The 15,746-nt window shown below is 41.4% G+C and overlaps 1 protein-coding gene across 1 annotated transcript in view; it reads left to right on the forward strand.

Moving 5' to 3' along the window:
* The window catches only part of SORCS3 (sortilin related VPS10 domain containing receptor 3), a 673,703-nt gene extending 671,308 nt beyond the window's left edge, over positions 1 to 2,395 (forward strand). The window contains exon 27 of the mRNA XM_049856137.1: positions 566 to 2,395. Within this exon, the coding sequence (XP_049712094.1) occupies positions 566 to 630 (65 nt within the window). The 3' untranslated portion in view covers positions 631 to 2,395. The remainder of the gene's footprint in view (positions 1 to 565) is intronic.
* Positions 2,396 to 15,746: the final 13,351 nt, after the last annotated feature.

The raw sequence follows: 15,746 nt of genomic DNA on the forward strand, positions 1-15,746 counted from the left end.
GTGAAGGTATAGAACCAACTATCAATTACTGTTTGAATTCTTTTCCTTTTTTACTCTAAAGCAAAAGTATTATATATCCTTATCAGTAATCACACAAGGGTGGGCTCTGGAGTCTAATAGCCATGGGTCTGTTTTCTTGCTCTGCCATGTACTAGCTCTGTGACCCCTGTGCCTCATACTTCTCATCTCTGAAGTGAGAATATTAGTACCTTCCTTCTAGGATCCTTGTGATCATTAAATGATGTATTGTCTTTAGCCCAGTGCCTGGTACATAGTAAGTGTTCAATACATGTTGTCTATTACTGTTGTTATCAATACAGTATAAGATATCAGTCAATGTCAAGCAATCGGAACTTGCAGGCTAGCGTGCAAACATTAAACATGGACTAGAGAAGCCACCAGCATAAATGAGCTGAAGGCAGTGACTATGCAGGTGCCCTATTTAATAAATACCCGTTACTCACCTCTTCTTAGTGGCTTTGTATTTGCAGTAAATAAAACAGACACAGATCTCTGCCTCTGTGGAGTTTACATTCTTCTCTCCTGTGTCTTCTCTCCCCTGCAGGAGGCATTGCCACCATTGCGAACAGCGAAAGCACAAAGGAGATCCCCAACTGCACTAGTGTTTAATACCAACAAGCCACGTGGCCAACCATCTTTCTGACTTATTTTTGATGATTCGTATTACTATTATTATGGAAAAAAGTGAAAATGTCTTTTTTACCTTTTGTTTACCAAGGACCCCTTCATCAGCAGGCAGGTGCTTAGTTTTGGGAGAAAATGGCATTCTTAGCTGATTGAAGAGAGAGAAAAAGAAAAATGGCTGTATTTGTTTTTTTTTTTTTGGGGGGGGGCGGCTAAGAGCAAAGGGCATATCTTCCCACAGCTTCCTTGCTTTATGCTCCCAGTGGTAGCACAGGGACTCCCTTTTACCTCGTGGTCTCTCTTTGTTTTATTTTTTAAGTTGGGTTGATCTCCAATCTCCCCCTAAAAATCATCAACCTCCCCACCTCACCTCCCACACACATCCAAAACAAACCATTTCCCATTTGGATGGCAGGAGGTAGGCCAGTGGGGAGTGGATATAGCTGCAGAAAGCATGCACACCTGTATGAAAGAGGCCCTGACTTGTGCATGTCAATAGCGAAGCTGCAGACAGCTTATTGTATATAATTACAATGTAAATAGCTTTTTATTTCCTAAGAAATAATTTAATGTTTAGTAAAAAAGAAAACAGAAAAAAGAAAGACACGTGTGTTGGGTTACGCACTCACCCTCGGAGCTGACCAACCCCCAGGCCTGCTTGAGGTGCTGGGTTCTGGATGCTCTCCAGTTGTCTGTCACACTTAACTCTTGCACCTCCGTGTCCATGCCATAGCTGGTTTCTACTTATGCATATACAAGGGGGGTGAAGGTAGGGCTTCTTTGGGGCATTTGACGAAGGAAGGGTCTTTGAGTTCCATCAATGACCTGGAAGAAATTGTAAGATGAAACCTACTAGAAATTATAAACTGAGACCCAGATGAGGAAACAAGGCTTCCCCTTCCAAAAAGTAAGTTGAGGATATTTTATCAGCCTGATAATAGAGTTTCCTTTAAAGAAATAAGGCAATGGATCTAAAAATGATGATGATTGTGTTTTCTGATTGGATTCCATGGAAATGTGTAAGGCTTCTGATGAATTCCCAGGCTATCCTTAGTCCCCTGGGTACTAGGTTAAGCCCTGCGAGTGCCTCTTGGCATGGGTAGAGTTAGAGAGGTTGGGAACAAGGTAGCATTTGTGGACTCATGAGTCTGTGGAAACCCTGCAGGCCAAGTAGGGCTTTAATGATATTAGTCAAAGAAGATTTCAGCAAAGATGTGCTATTTGCTTGTCAGATGTACATAACTTCCTTAAAGTGAAATGTCTGCCTTCAGTTCCCTTAAGGTAGTTCTAGCCTCTGGAATGAAAGGCTCTCAAAGCCGGTATTCTCTTTTCTAGCACCACAGCCCCTTCACACATTTACACAAATCAATTCTTTTCCATAGGGTCACTTTATGCCATGCTGTAAGCATTCTTTTTATTTTCAGGCACAGCCTGACCACACTTGTTTAAAAAAAAAAAAAATTATATACTGTATATATATGGGAGGAAAGGCCACATTTTGTACTTGTTAATTTTTGTGGGATGTTGTTTGCATTCTTCCCTGTAAGATGCAGAGAGAATGTGATATAGAGAAATCTGGCTGGCAACAGCATAGAAAATATTAGGAGCATTTCTAAAAATCCTGTTTTTTTTTTTTTTGTTTGTTTATTTCAAGAGTTAAATGGGGCAGACAATTGCAATACTTGTACTAAACACTGGACTACAAATGCATGAGTCATATCTATATATACAGTATATGTACATATACTGTTCTTGGTTTTATTGTTCCATTTGAATATTTCTACTGTAAAAAAAGACAGTGGTTTTGAAATTGTTGAAAATAAATGTATTTTTGTACATCAAAGCTATACACCTGGCTGAGCTTTCTCTCTTTGGGTAGTTTTCCTATTGTATCAGTCAAGTCACTGCAATAATGCTACCTGATCAAAAAAAAAAAAAAAAAAAAACTAAATGACTTGTAACAACAGGTATTTATGATTTGCTCAAGTGTCTTCAGGTTGGCTGTGGTTTGGCTGAGCTCAGTTGGGATTCTAGGCTCTGCTGGGCCTATCTGGACGGTAGGCTTTAGAGTCGTCATCATTCTGGGGCCATCATTCTGTTTACTCTCACCCACAGTCCACTGACCAAAGCAAATTACATGGCCAAGCCCAATATCAATGTGCTAGAGAAGTAGACTGTCTACTGTGGTGGAAGGTGCTGCTGAGTCTCATGGCAAAAGGTGTGGATATATAATTCAAATAAAGGGAGTGCATGAGAAATTGGAAACAACAACTCAGTCTGTCATACCTAGTCAGTTTCTCCAAGCTCATGGGGAGCTTTCACCAGATGACCGATTTGAGCCCATAGCCAAGTTTCCCATCCTAACGTTTGTGACCAGGACTTCTGGTCAGAAGTCTTGGTAACTTCCATGCTTTTAAGTCTTTTAAAAATTTACATTATAACTACCTTCCCCAAATATTGAGGATAAATCACTTACAGTATTTAATGTAGTAGTGGGCTTTTTTAGCCTAGCTGATGTTTCATAACACAAAGTACACTTCTTTAAGGGATTTTTAATGATTTTGAGCTTCTCACATAATGTAAAGTGTCTAATATCCCTGTTCCATGTCAATGGTGAATTTTCTAAGCGCATTAATTTTTGCTTTCAAATGAAATGTGTGCTCTTCCCATGTTAATTTTATGTCCTGGTTGTTAAAGTTGTTCCATCAGATTAAAAAGGACAAAAGTCAAATAAATTAGTAAAATAGTATGAGTTAGGTCATTTGGGCTAAAGCATGAGTAAGAATACAGCCTCTTAGATGTCACCTTGAAGACTAAGGTGCGCCTGACTCAAGCTGTGGTGTTTTCAATCACCTCACGTGCATGCGAAAGCTGAACAACGAATAAGGAAGACAGAAGAATTGACACCTTTGAATTGTGGTGTTGGTGAAGAATATTGAATATACTATGGGCCACCAAAAGAACGAACAAATCTATCTTGGAAGAAGTACAACCAGGATGTTCCTTGGAAGCAAGGATGGAGAGACTATGTCTCACATACTTTGGACATGTTGTCAGGAGGGATCAGTCCCTGGAGAAGGACATCATGCTTGGTAAAGTAGAGGGCCAGCAAAAAAGAGGAAGACCCTCAATAAGATAGATTGACATAGTGGCTGCAAAAATGGGCTCAAGCTTAACAAGGATTGTGAGGATGGCACAGGACCCAGCAGTGTTTTGTTCTGTTGTACATGGGGTCACTATGAGTCAGAACCAACTCGATGGCACCTAACAACAACAACAACAACAACATCCACCAACAGTTTGTAAGATTTTCAGATTTCTTAGTAGTAGGGTGAGGCAAAGGCAGGTGTCAGGGAGTGAGGCTGGCTTTGTCGTTGTAGTTCTTAGCTGCTGTTGAGTCAGCCCTGATTCATGACAATCCTATGCAGAATGGAACAAACACTGTCCAGTTTTGCATCATCCTTATGATCCCTATGACTGGACAATGTTCTGTAGTGATCCATAGGGTTTTCATTGGCTGATTTTTTTTAAGTAGACCACCAGGCCTTTCTTCCTGGTCTGTCTTAATCTAGACATACCAGTGAAACCTGTTCAGCATCATAATAACAAGTTGGTACCACTGAAAAAGAGCGGTGGCTGTACATGAGGTGTATTGGCTATGCATGAGGTGTGTTAGTACCTTGGTCTCCCACATGGAAGATGGAAATTCTACCACCGGACCACCATAGCAACTTCTATTGCAGTGCTTCTCACCAGTGGTGAGGATACTCTGCATCAAAATTGTCATCTTTAAGGCAATTCTAAACCCAGTAACCTGCAGAATCACTTTTGGGGTGGACCCAGGTATCATCATTTTAAGCAGGTTCTCAGAGGATTCTCACAGGCACTGAAGTTTGAGAATAACTGCTCTCTCCACCACTAAAATAGCTCATGAGGAATGACTGGGTAAAAGTCCCCTTCCCTGGCTCCTGTTACCACGATACAAGGAGCCCTAATGTACAGAAGTGAGAACAACTTCCAAATTTGCTCATTTCTTCATGGGCAACGGCTGCAACTCTGAGCAAGTCACACAATTGAGTTATCTGGGACAAAACACTCAGTCAAGGTGGTGATGGATGGTGCCTTGGAAAAAATACTGAGCCAGAAGTTGGGAGATCTCTGGCTTGCAGCAAGTCATTCTGGGCCACAAGTGCCTTATTCGTAAAAGGAAAACACGTTATGGCCTGTCCCACTTTTTTACTAGCTGGTTATAATTTCCAGAGGTGTGAAAAACACATTGGCAATTCCAGATTTATTGAGATATTACTGATAAGGGCAGTACTTAAAAGAACTCCTTCCTTCTGTAGAGGGATAAACTGAGACTCAGAGAAGAAAGTGACTTCCCTAAGTTTGCACAGCAAATTGGTCCAGAGCTGAAGATATAATCTATGTCTGTTTTATAATAGGGTAGTGTTCTTTCCACTACACACCTCTCTAAAAAATGCAAAACTGATTGAACTGGACATCACTGAGAGCCAATGACTCGCCTGATGGTTATGCCAGCATGGTCTGTGTATGTCCAGAACGCTGTAGACTCTCCCTTCCCAAGTTTCCTCATCATTCAGTGGCTCATAATCCTCTTTGTGCCACTGCCCTGTTGACCCACTTATTCAGCAGCCTATGGCCTCATGCCCTCGCTTCCCCCACTGGACTGAAATAAACTGTTCAGCGGACAGCTGTGAGGTCCCAGCTTCCCACGCCGAGCTGCTCATCTTTTAATGTGGTTAGCCTGTTCAGAGGGACGAAGGCCAGACAGCAAACATGAGCAAGGGGGATGCCTCCTCTCAACATACATCAGACCCTGCCAAATTCTCTTGTCTGCTTCCAACGGTACTGCCAAAGGAGACCAGATGTAGCCCAACACTTTCAAATTACTACTGCATTTTTCTGTCCCTTAAACTTATTTTAATTACCACTGACTTTACAGTAGTAGACTGTCCTTTAAATTGTCCTTTGCCTCTGTTTTCAGACCATATATCACAGTGAAATATAGTTTCATTCAGAGAGTAATCAATGGGACATTGTATACAACCAAGAGGGGATGGACTAATCAAGGCTGCCAGGAATGACTCCTAAAAATAACGACTGAAAGTTCTCAGGCTCTGAAACATGCTCACACTTACCAAATGTGGGAATGTGGTGAGTAGTCATGCTGCTGAGACAAAGACTCTTTGGCCTTGCTTGTTTATGTTTGTTTGGCTCTGATACTTAAATTGTATTTGCTTCTTGTTTACTCTTTCTTCTTGTATAATGTTTTATGATGACCAGTACAGTTCCAGGTTCTCTGGTTCCTCAAGGCATCCCTGAGGGTCACTAACTAGGAGTCCTTCATCCTCACGCATTGAAATATAATCAAATAAAACAACTATTTGTACAAATATAACTGAACACGAAATGCTGGTGAGGATGTGATGGAACAAACTCTCGTTCGTTACTGGTAGGAATGAGAAATGGTACAAACATCTTTGGAAGATGGTCTGGGAGTTTCTTACAAAACTAAGCATTGGCTTACCATTTGATCCAGCAATCATACTCTTAGATATTTACCCAAATGAGTGGAAAATGTATATTTACATAAAAATCTGCACAGGAATGTTTGTAACAGCTTTATTCATAATTGTCAAAAATTGGAAGCAACAAAGGTGTCCTTCAACAGATGAATGGATAAACAAACTGTGGTACCTCCGTACGATGGATTATTATTCAGCAATTGCTGTTGTTGTTAGGTGTTGTTGAGTTGGTTCCTACTTATGGGGACCCTATGTACAACAAAACAAAACGCTGCCAGGTCCTGCGCCATCCTCATAATCCTTATGCTTGAGTCCATTGTTGCAGCCACTGTGTCAACCCATCACACTGAGCATCTTCATCTTTTTTGCTGACGCTCTACCAAGCATGATGTCCTTATCCAGGGACTGGTCCCACCTGATAACATGTCCAAGGTATGTGAGACAGAGTCTCGCCATCCTCTCTTCTAAGGAACATTCTGGCTATACTTCTTCCAAGACAGATTTGTTCATTATCCTGGCAGTCCATGGTGTAGCCAATATTCATCACCAACACCATAATTCAAAGGCACCAATTCTTCTTTGGTCTTCCTTATTCATTGTCTAGCTTTCACATGCAAAAACATGGAGGAGCCTTAAATGCATATTGCAAAGTGAAAGAAGCCAGCCTGAAAAAGCTACGTACTGTATGATTCCAAACATGGCATTCTGGAAAAGGCAAATCCATAAAGACAGTAAGAAAATTAGTTATTAACAAGGATCCAATGGGAGGGAAGAGGGATGAATAGATAGAGCACTGGGCAAATTCAACAAAAAACAAAACAAGCTGTTGCCATCGAGTCAGTTCCAACGCATAGTAATCCTGTGGGACGGAGTAGAACTGCCCCATAAGGCTTCCAAGGAGTGCCTGGTGAATTCAAACTGTCAGCCTTTTGCTTAGCAGCCATAGCTCTTAACTACTATGCCGCCAGGGTTTCCAAATTCAGGTTAGTGAAACTGTTCTGTATGAGATTGCAATGGACACATGGCATTATGCATTATCCATAGGACTGTACAACACAAAGAGTAATATCAACTATGGACTTTAGTTAAAAAGGTATCAGTACTGGTTATCAATTATAAGAAATGTATCGCAAAAAAAATGCAAGATGTCAATAGGAGAATCAGTGTGTAGAGGCAAAGGGGTACATGGGAATGGTACTTCCTGCACAAAATTTTTCTGTAAACTCAAAACTCTAAAAATACCAGTTATTGTTACCAACGAGTCAACCCTGCCTCATGGCGACCCCGTGTGTGTCAGAGTAGAACCGTGCTCCATCGGGTTTTCAGTGGCTGACTTTTCAGAAGTAGATAGCTAAGGTCTCTCTGGGTGGTCTCCAACCTCCACCCTTTTGTTTGGCAGCAAGGGTGTTAACAGTTTGCACTACCCAGGCACTCTGCTGTAAAACCAGTTTATTTAAAATTACATACATATATATAGACTTTATTTTATATCTTTTTATTATATTTTTTTATATTATATATGTATATCTATCACCTGTTGTCAGGAGGGATCAGTCCCTGGAGAAGGACATCATGCTTGGCAGAGTACAGGGTCAGCGGAAAAGAGGAAGACCCTCAACAAGGTGGATTGACACAGTAGCTGCAACAATGAGCTCAAGCATAACAACGATTGTAAGGATGGCTCAGGACCGGGCAGTGTTTCGTTCTGTTGTGCATAGGGTCGCTATGAGTTGGAACCAACTCCACAGCACCTAACAACAACAACATCTATCACCTATCTATCTCTATATATCCCTAATTTTATATGGTGTCCTGGTGGCACGGTAGTTAAGAGCTCAGCAGCTAACCAAAAGGTTGGCAGTTTGAATCCACCAGCCACTTTTTGGAAGCCCTACCAGGCAGTTCTGCTCTGTCCTATAGGGTTGCTATGAGTTGGAATCTATTCGATGGCAACAGGTTTTGTTTTTGTTTTTTTTAACCTTTATATACCTGGAAGTGCCACAGACACGGTTTCAGGCTGCCTTTGGCTTTGGTCCCATCTCTCAGGCAGAGCTGTTTCAGAGAGTCCACACAAAATGCAGATTCTTTTCAAAATGTCAGCAAACAGAGGAAAATAGACCATGACAGGCAGACATGCCGTCTGTCATTACAGCTTAGTCTCTGGGGAACGGCGTTGTTTGCAGCCATTAGAAATGAACCAGATAAAGTGGGCCCTCAGTGATTTGCTTCTGAGAAAATATGTAGTCTGGTCCCCAAAGAACACAGACTTGTTCAGCTGAAATATCTGTGCCCTAAATGCCCCCTGGGCAGAAGACTGCTGGGCTCCAGGGATTTCTCACCAGCAAGAAGGCCCTGCTTCTCCTTCCTGGGGCCTCTCCCACAAACTTCCTACGAAGCAGTTTCTTTCGTTGCTCTCTTTCCCTTGCAAAGGGTTATTGCTTTCAGTTTCCCAGGAACTGGCTGCAATTAACAGTGTATTCAACTATAATGGGTAGGAGGAGAAAGGAGGCCACTGCAGTGGAAACAGAGGCAAGACAGAATTGTTTTTCTTGTCACTAATCTTTCTTGGTTTCTAGATAGAATCACCTGGGAAGTGCATAATTGTCTCCAAAAACAACACACCTGGCCCTTGGAACGCCAGAATGATTTTCTGGCCCTCCCCTTCCCAAATCTTACGGTTCCATGAGAGAATTGCTGGGCTTCTTCCCCTGGCAGCTGGGACTTTTCAAGGAGCGTCACCAAAGGAAGAAGAGAAATAAAGTTAATTTTTGTCAATTGCAAACCTCCACTTGACACATTCCCATTTCTACCTGTCAATTTCAAATCCTCCTCTCTGAGGGGACAATGCAGATGCTCCCAGATTTCTAATCTACTTATGATAGTAACAAGGCAACTCTAGGCAGCGTGTGCTCATCATGAGCTAATCATCCTGTGCTATGCCTTGTGCCTCGTAATTAGGGGCATGTTGGTTGCCTACTGATAAGTACGAGCCTCAGCCAGGCAATAGGCAGTGGAGAGGGCAAGCTGGGGAAGAAAGAGCTTTGAGCCCAGTGGAGCTCAGGTCTTGGCTGACATTCTAACAACAGGTGGGCTTCACACCTAGACTTGAAATGCATCCCTTTTACAGAGACTGCCACCACTTTAGTGGGTGTTAACAGGAACATGGCAGGTCTCCAAACACATGTCTCCTTTCTGCACAGGACCCTCCATAATGAGATGCTTCCAAAACCTGATGGCTTAATCACACAGACATCCTAGCTGCATCAGGTAGAAGAAAAGGAAATCATTAAATGCACATCTGTAGCTGATAATGAGTCAAGAACTCTTTTATTCATTCATTCATTCACTCATTCATTCTTTATTTCAGCAAATATTTATTGAAAACCTGTTCTCTGCCAAGCTCTGTTCTGGACACGGGATACACCAATGATCAAGACAGTCTTAATATAGGATAGCCACATTCTTTATTATCCAAACTTAAACCCATTTGGGGATGAAAGGGACACTGTTAATTTCTCTGGGAAAGCAAGCATGAAACAAGACTGCCTCAAGCAAATCAGGATGTATGGTCCCCCTGACATCAAACCCAGAGTAAGTATACGGTTTGAGATTATGTCCATGTTTCATTTACCCTTACTTAAATTGGGTTTCCTTCTTCAAACCCTGACCATGGATGAAAATTCAATTCTTTGAAGCTAAAACATGTCTATGGAGCTCTCTTGTCAGCTCTGGGGTCTTCAGAGCCTCTTGTTGAGGTCAGAGCTCCTACATAGAGGTCAGTGAGCATAGCTTTGGCTAATTTTTAAAAAGATATTTAACATGTTATATCAATTAGAGACCTTGGTTGCAGAAAATAGACACCAATCCTGACTAACTCAAGCATAAAGGAATTCACGGGAAGGCTATCAGGAGCTCAGGGTATCAACTGAAGCCTGGAGAACATAGCTTGGTAGCAGGCAGGAGCTAAGGCAGCTTTGGAGGGATGGGAATTTGGAAGCACAAGAATGTTTTTCTGGCAGACAGCATTTTTAGCAGGGCAGCCTCTCAGATGAGTGAACTCCAACATCTCTTCTTTCCCTGTGTTACTGAAGATTCACAACTCTAGATAAAGTCTATGACTGGCTCAGCTTAGGTCACATGGTTATTCCATGGGCAGTGAGGAATGTGGCCTAAGGAAATGATTCTCTAAGTATTGCTCTGGCTTTTGAAGTAAGAGTAGAGGCATTTGAATTTACTATTCCTCCTAGACTACATCTACCGGGCAAGACATTAGCCCTCCCAAAGGAATTCTGTGAGTGGTTATGAAGGAAGAATGGATGCTAAGCAGAGAGTGGATGTCCACCACAATAACTCTTCGATCACTATCCTTTTAATATTTTTTGAGCATATATTAAGAAACTGTGTTAGCTGTTGGAATTTCAGACGTGAATAAGGGATCCCATTCCTGCCCTCATGGAACTTAAATTTAAGGAGCGTTCTTATAAGCAGTTGTTTAATCTATCACAGTTATAATATGGTTTTGGGGGACAAAACAATTTGATAATTTGCAGAAAGATAATAAAGAGAAAGGAGTAGTTACCCTCCATCCCCTGTCCTCCAAGGGAAAGGGTAGTGCTAAAGGTTAAAAAATTTTCACAAGAAATTGGAGTGTTGAAAGTTGGGGAGTGGTAGAAATGAAGGAAGGATGGGAGGAATAGTGAGAAGTGGGCTAGAAGGATGACTATGAAATAACAAAAAACCAGGGGTTTAGATTTAGAAAAATGTTGTCCTCCTAATATGCACCTAACCAATTTTATGTTTTCTATATTATTCCAATTTCTATAATTAGCATATATCCATTTCATAATTATAAAAAAGTAAAAGTCACATCAAATGTCCATAATGGTTCTCTAGGTCTAGTGGATTTCCAGATACTTCTTTAGAGTCCTTTTTAATAAACTTGAAAAACCTAATGAGATTGTTCTGCAATATTGATCATTACGCATAGTTAAAATAGGAACATTCACAGGTCAAAGATGGACAATAATTTCAAAAGAGACTTGTGGTAACATAATATTTGCTGGAGAATGGTTTATTCATCTTTATAAATGGAAAAAGAAACTGCAATTACTTAGGTCCTTCACAACGCGTATTAAAGATACAGGAAATCATTACTCAAGATTCTTGGCAAAGGAAATGGCTCTTATGTTGCTCTCTGCTATTCTTTTATCTTATTCCTTTCACAAAAGTAGAGAAACTTTTTTGTTTAGTAATTTGGCTGGCAATGTCCCATCCATAAGTAATTTGCCATTGTTAACAAATGTTGGAACAAAATAGCACCAGTTAAGGTTTTAAGTGGTTATCAAACATAGCAAGAGATTTTGTATGAACTGTGAGGTGAAGAACTTAGCTTGAGGGAGGCATTCCTTGGCTCTGGAAAAACAGCTTAACAGAAGAGAAACTTCAGACCAAATTTCAATCCAAAAATTTGGAGCTATAACAACTATGTGACGCTGTGGAGCAAGCCTATGGCTGAAGATTCAGCTTTGGAATGCTGGAGGCCATTGGCCTGGATGAGATCACCCAGGGAAGACACAGGATGCAAGGTGAGTGGGCTCAAACTAGCTCCATCAGCTTTGGAAAAAGGACAACCAGTTCTCTAAATAATTTCCCACTTACTGCATATGCTTTTTATGAACACTTATGAACAAATCCCTGGGTGATGAGAATGGTTAATGTGCTTGGCAGCTAACCGAAAGGTTGGAGGGTTCAAGTCTACCCAGAGGCACCTCCAAAGAAAGGCCTACTTCTAAAAAATCAGCCATTGAAAACACTATGGAGCGAAGGTTTTACCCTGACGTACCTAGGGTCATCATGAGTCAGAGTTGACTTAACAACTGGTATCAAATGGTTATCAAGTGGTATCATGCCACCTTCCTTCCTTCCAATGAAGTCTCTCTCACTCTGACCTCTCAGAATTAAGGGATCATTCCCCAACCCAGACTCATCTACTGCATTTCATCTTCCTTTGGGGACAAGTGCATGAAGTAGCAAGAATTTAGTCTTTGAATGCCTACAGATCTAAATTGAAACCAACGTCTGTGTTTATTAGCTGTGTGCTCTTAGGTAAGTCTCTAACCTCCCCAAGCTTCAAATTTCTCTTTTATGCTTCTAAAAAAAATAAAATGATAAATATGAAGCATCTAGCATAAAATAAGGAGCCCTGGTGGCACAGTGGTTAAGCACTTGACTGCTAACCGAAAGGTCAGCAGTTCAACCCCAACAGTCCCTCTGCGGGAGAAAGATGTGGCAGTCTGCTTCCATAAAAATTACAGCCTTGGCAACCCTATGGGACAGTTGTACTCTGTCCTCTAGGGTTACTATGAGTCAGAATTGACTCGATGGCAATAGGTGGGGTGGGTAGGATAAAACAGATTCAGCATAAATGAGCATTCACTCCACCCCACCCTTCCTCTGTGTTTTTCTAGGATATCTGTATGGCAGAGCATAAAAAAGAATAGGAAGGCTCTTATCCCACAGCTTGCTCCTTTCCCACCCCCTTACGGCCATATGGGCCCTACTCCAACCCAACCATCCAATAACCCAGTGGTACCTCCCCTCTCTTCTGTAGGAAATACATTTAGAAAAGATAGCCAGTGAATGAACCACGCCACCACCGATGTTTACACCTGTTTTTTTTTTTTTTTTTTTATAATAACTTTTATTAAGCTTCAAGTGAACGTTTACAAATCCAATCAGTCTGTCACATATAAGTTTACATACATCTCACTCCCTACTCCCACTTACTCTCCCCGTCTTGAGTCAGCCCTTTCAGTCTCTCCTTTCTTGACAATTTTGCCGGCTTCCCTCTCTCTCTATCCTCCCATCCCCTCTCCAGACAAGAGTTGCCAACACAATCTCAAGTGTACACCTGATATAATTAGCTCACTCTTCATCAGCGTCTCTCTCCCACCCGCTGACCAGTCCCTTTCATGTCTGATGAGTTGTCTTCAGGGATGGTTCCTGTCCTGTGTCAACAGAAGGTCTGGAGAGCATGACCGCCGGGATTCCTCCAGTCTCAGTCAGACCATTAAGTTTGGTCTTCTTATGAGAATTTGGGGTCTGCATCCCACTGCTCGCCTGCTCCCTCAGGGGTCCTCTGCTGAGCTCCCTGTCAGGGCAGTCATCGATTGTGGCCGGGCACCAACTAGTTCTTCTGGTCTCAGGATGATGTAGGTCTCTGGTTCATGTGGCCCTTTCTGTCTCTTGGGCTCTTAGTTGTCATGTGGGCTTGGTGTTCTTCATTTTCCTTTGCTCCAGGTGGGTTGAGACCAATTGATGCATCTTAGATGGCTGCTTGTTAGCATTTAAGACCCCAGACGCCACATTTCAAAGTGGGATGCAGAATGATTTCATAATAGAATTATTTTGCCAATTGACTTAGAAGTCCCCGCAAACCATGTTCCCCAGACCCCCGCACTTGCTCCGCTGAGCTTTGAAGCATTCATTTTATCCCGGAAACTTCTTTGCTTTTGGTCCAGTCCAATTGAGCTGACCTTCCATGTATTGAGTGTTGTCCTTCCCTTCACCTAAAGCAGTTCTTATCTACTGATTAATCAATAAAAAACCCTCTCCCACCCTCCCTCCCTCCCCCCCTCATAACCACAAAAGTATGTGTTCTTCTCAGGTTTACTATTTCTCAAGATCTTATAATAGTGGTCTTATACAATATTTGTCCTTTTGCCTCTGACTCATTTCGCTCAGCATAATGCCTTCCAGGTTCCTCCATGTTATGAAATGTTTCACAGATTCGTCACTGTTCTTTATCGATGCGTAGTATTCCATTGTGTGAATATACCACAATTTATTTACCCATTCATCCGTTGATGGACACCTTGGTTGCTTCCAACTTTTTGCTATTGTAAACAGAGCTGCAATAAACATGGGTGTGCATATATCTGTTTGTATGAAGGCTCTTGTATCTCTAGGGTATATTCCGAGGAGTGGGATTTCTGGGTTGTATGGTAGTTCTATTTCTAACTGTTTAAGATAACGCCAGATAGATTTCCAAAGTGGTTGTACCATTTTACATTCCCACCAGCAGTGTATGAGAGTTCCAATCTCTCCACAGCCTCTCCAACATTTATTCTTTTGTGTTTTTTGGATTAATGCCAGCCTTGCTGGTGTGAAATGGAATCTCATCGTAGTTTTAATTTGCATTTCTCTAATGGCTAATGATCGAGAGCATTTTCTCATGTATCTGTTGGCTGCCTGAATATCTTCTTTAGAGAAATGTGTGTTCATATCCTTTGCCCACTTCTTGATTGGGTTGTTTGTCTTTTTGTGGTTGAGTTTTGACAGAATCATGTTGATTTTAGAGATCAGGCGCTGGTCGGAGATGTCATAGCTGAAAATTCTTTCCCAATCTGTAGGTGGTCTTTTTACTCTTTTGGTGAAGTCTTTAGATGAGCATAGGTGTTTGATTTTTAGGAGCTCCCAGTTATCGGGTTTCTCTTCATCATTTTTGGTAATGTTTTGTATTCTGTTTATACCTTGTATTAGGGCTCCTAGGGTTGTCCCAATTTTTTCTTCCATGATCTTTATTGTTTTAGTCTTTATGTTGAGGTCTTTGATCCACTTGGAGTTAGTTTTTGTGCATGGTGTGAGGTATGGGTCCTGTTTCATTTTTTTGCAAATGGATATCCAGTTATGCCAGCACCATTTGTTAAAAAGGCTGTCTTTTCCCCAGTTAATTGACACTGGTCCTTTGTCAAATATCAGCTGCTCATACGTGGATGGATCTATGTCTGGGTTCTCAATTCTGTTCCATTGGTCTATGTGTCTGTTGTTGTACCAATACCAGGCTGTTTTGACTACTGTGGCTGTATAATAGGTTATGAAGTCAGGTAAGGTGAGGCCTCCCACTTTCTTCTTCTTTTTCAGTAGTGCTTTGCTTATCCTGGGCTTCTTTCCCTTCCATATGAAATTGGTGATTTGTTTCTCTATCCCCTTAAAATATGACATTGGAATTTGGATCGGAAGTGCGTTAAATGTATAGATGGCTTTTGGTAGAATAGACATTTTTACTATGTTAAGTCTTCCTATCCATGAGCAAGGTATGTTTTTCCACTTAAGTATGTCCTTTTGAATTTCTTGTAGTAGAGCTTTGTAGTTTTCTTTGTATAGGTCTTTTACATCCTTGGTAAGATTTATTCCTAAGTATCTTATCTTCTCGGGGGCTACTGTGAATGGTATTGATTTGGTTATTTCCTCTTCGGTGTTCTTTTTGTTGATGTAGAGGAATCCAAGTGATTTTTGTATGTTTATTTTATAACCTGAGACTCTGCCAAACTCTTCTATTAGTTTCAGTAGTTTTCTGGAGGATTCCTTAGGGTTTTCTGTGTATATAATCATGTCGTCTGCAAATAGTGATAACTTTACTTCTTCCTTGCCAATCCGGATACCTTTTATTTCTTTGTCTAGCCTGATTGCCCTGGCTAAGACTTCCAACACGATGTTGAATAAGAGCGGTGATAAAGGGCATCCTTGTCTGGTTCCCGTTCTCAAGGGAAA

The sequence above is a fragment of the Elephas maximus genome, chromosome 16, assembly GCF_024166365.1.
Source record: "Elephas maximus indicus isolate mEleMax1 chromosome 16, mEleMax1 primary haplotype, whole genome shotgun sequence".
Lineage (NCBI taxonomy): Eukaryota > Metazoa > Chordata > Mammalia > Proboscidea > Elephantidae > Elephas > Elephas maximus.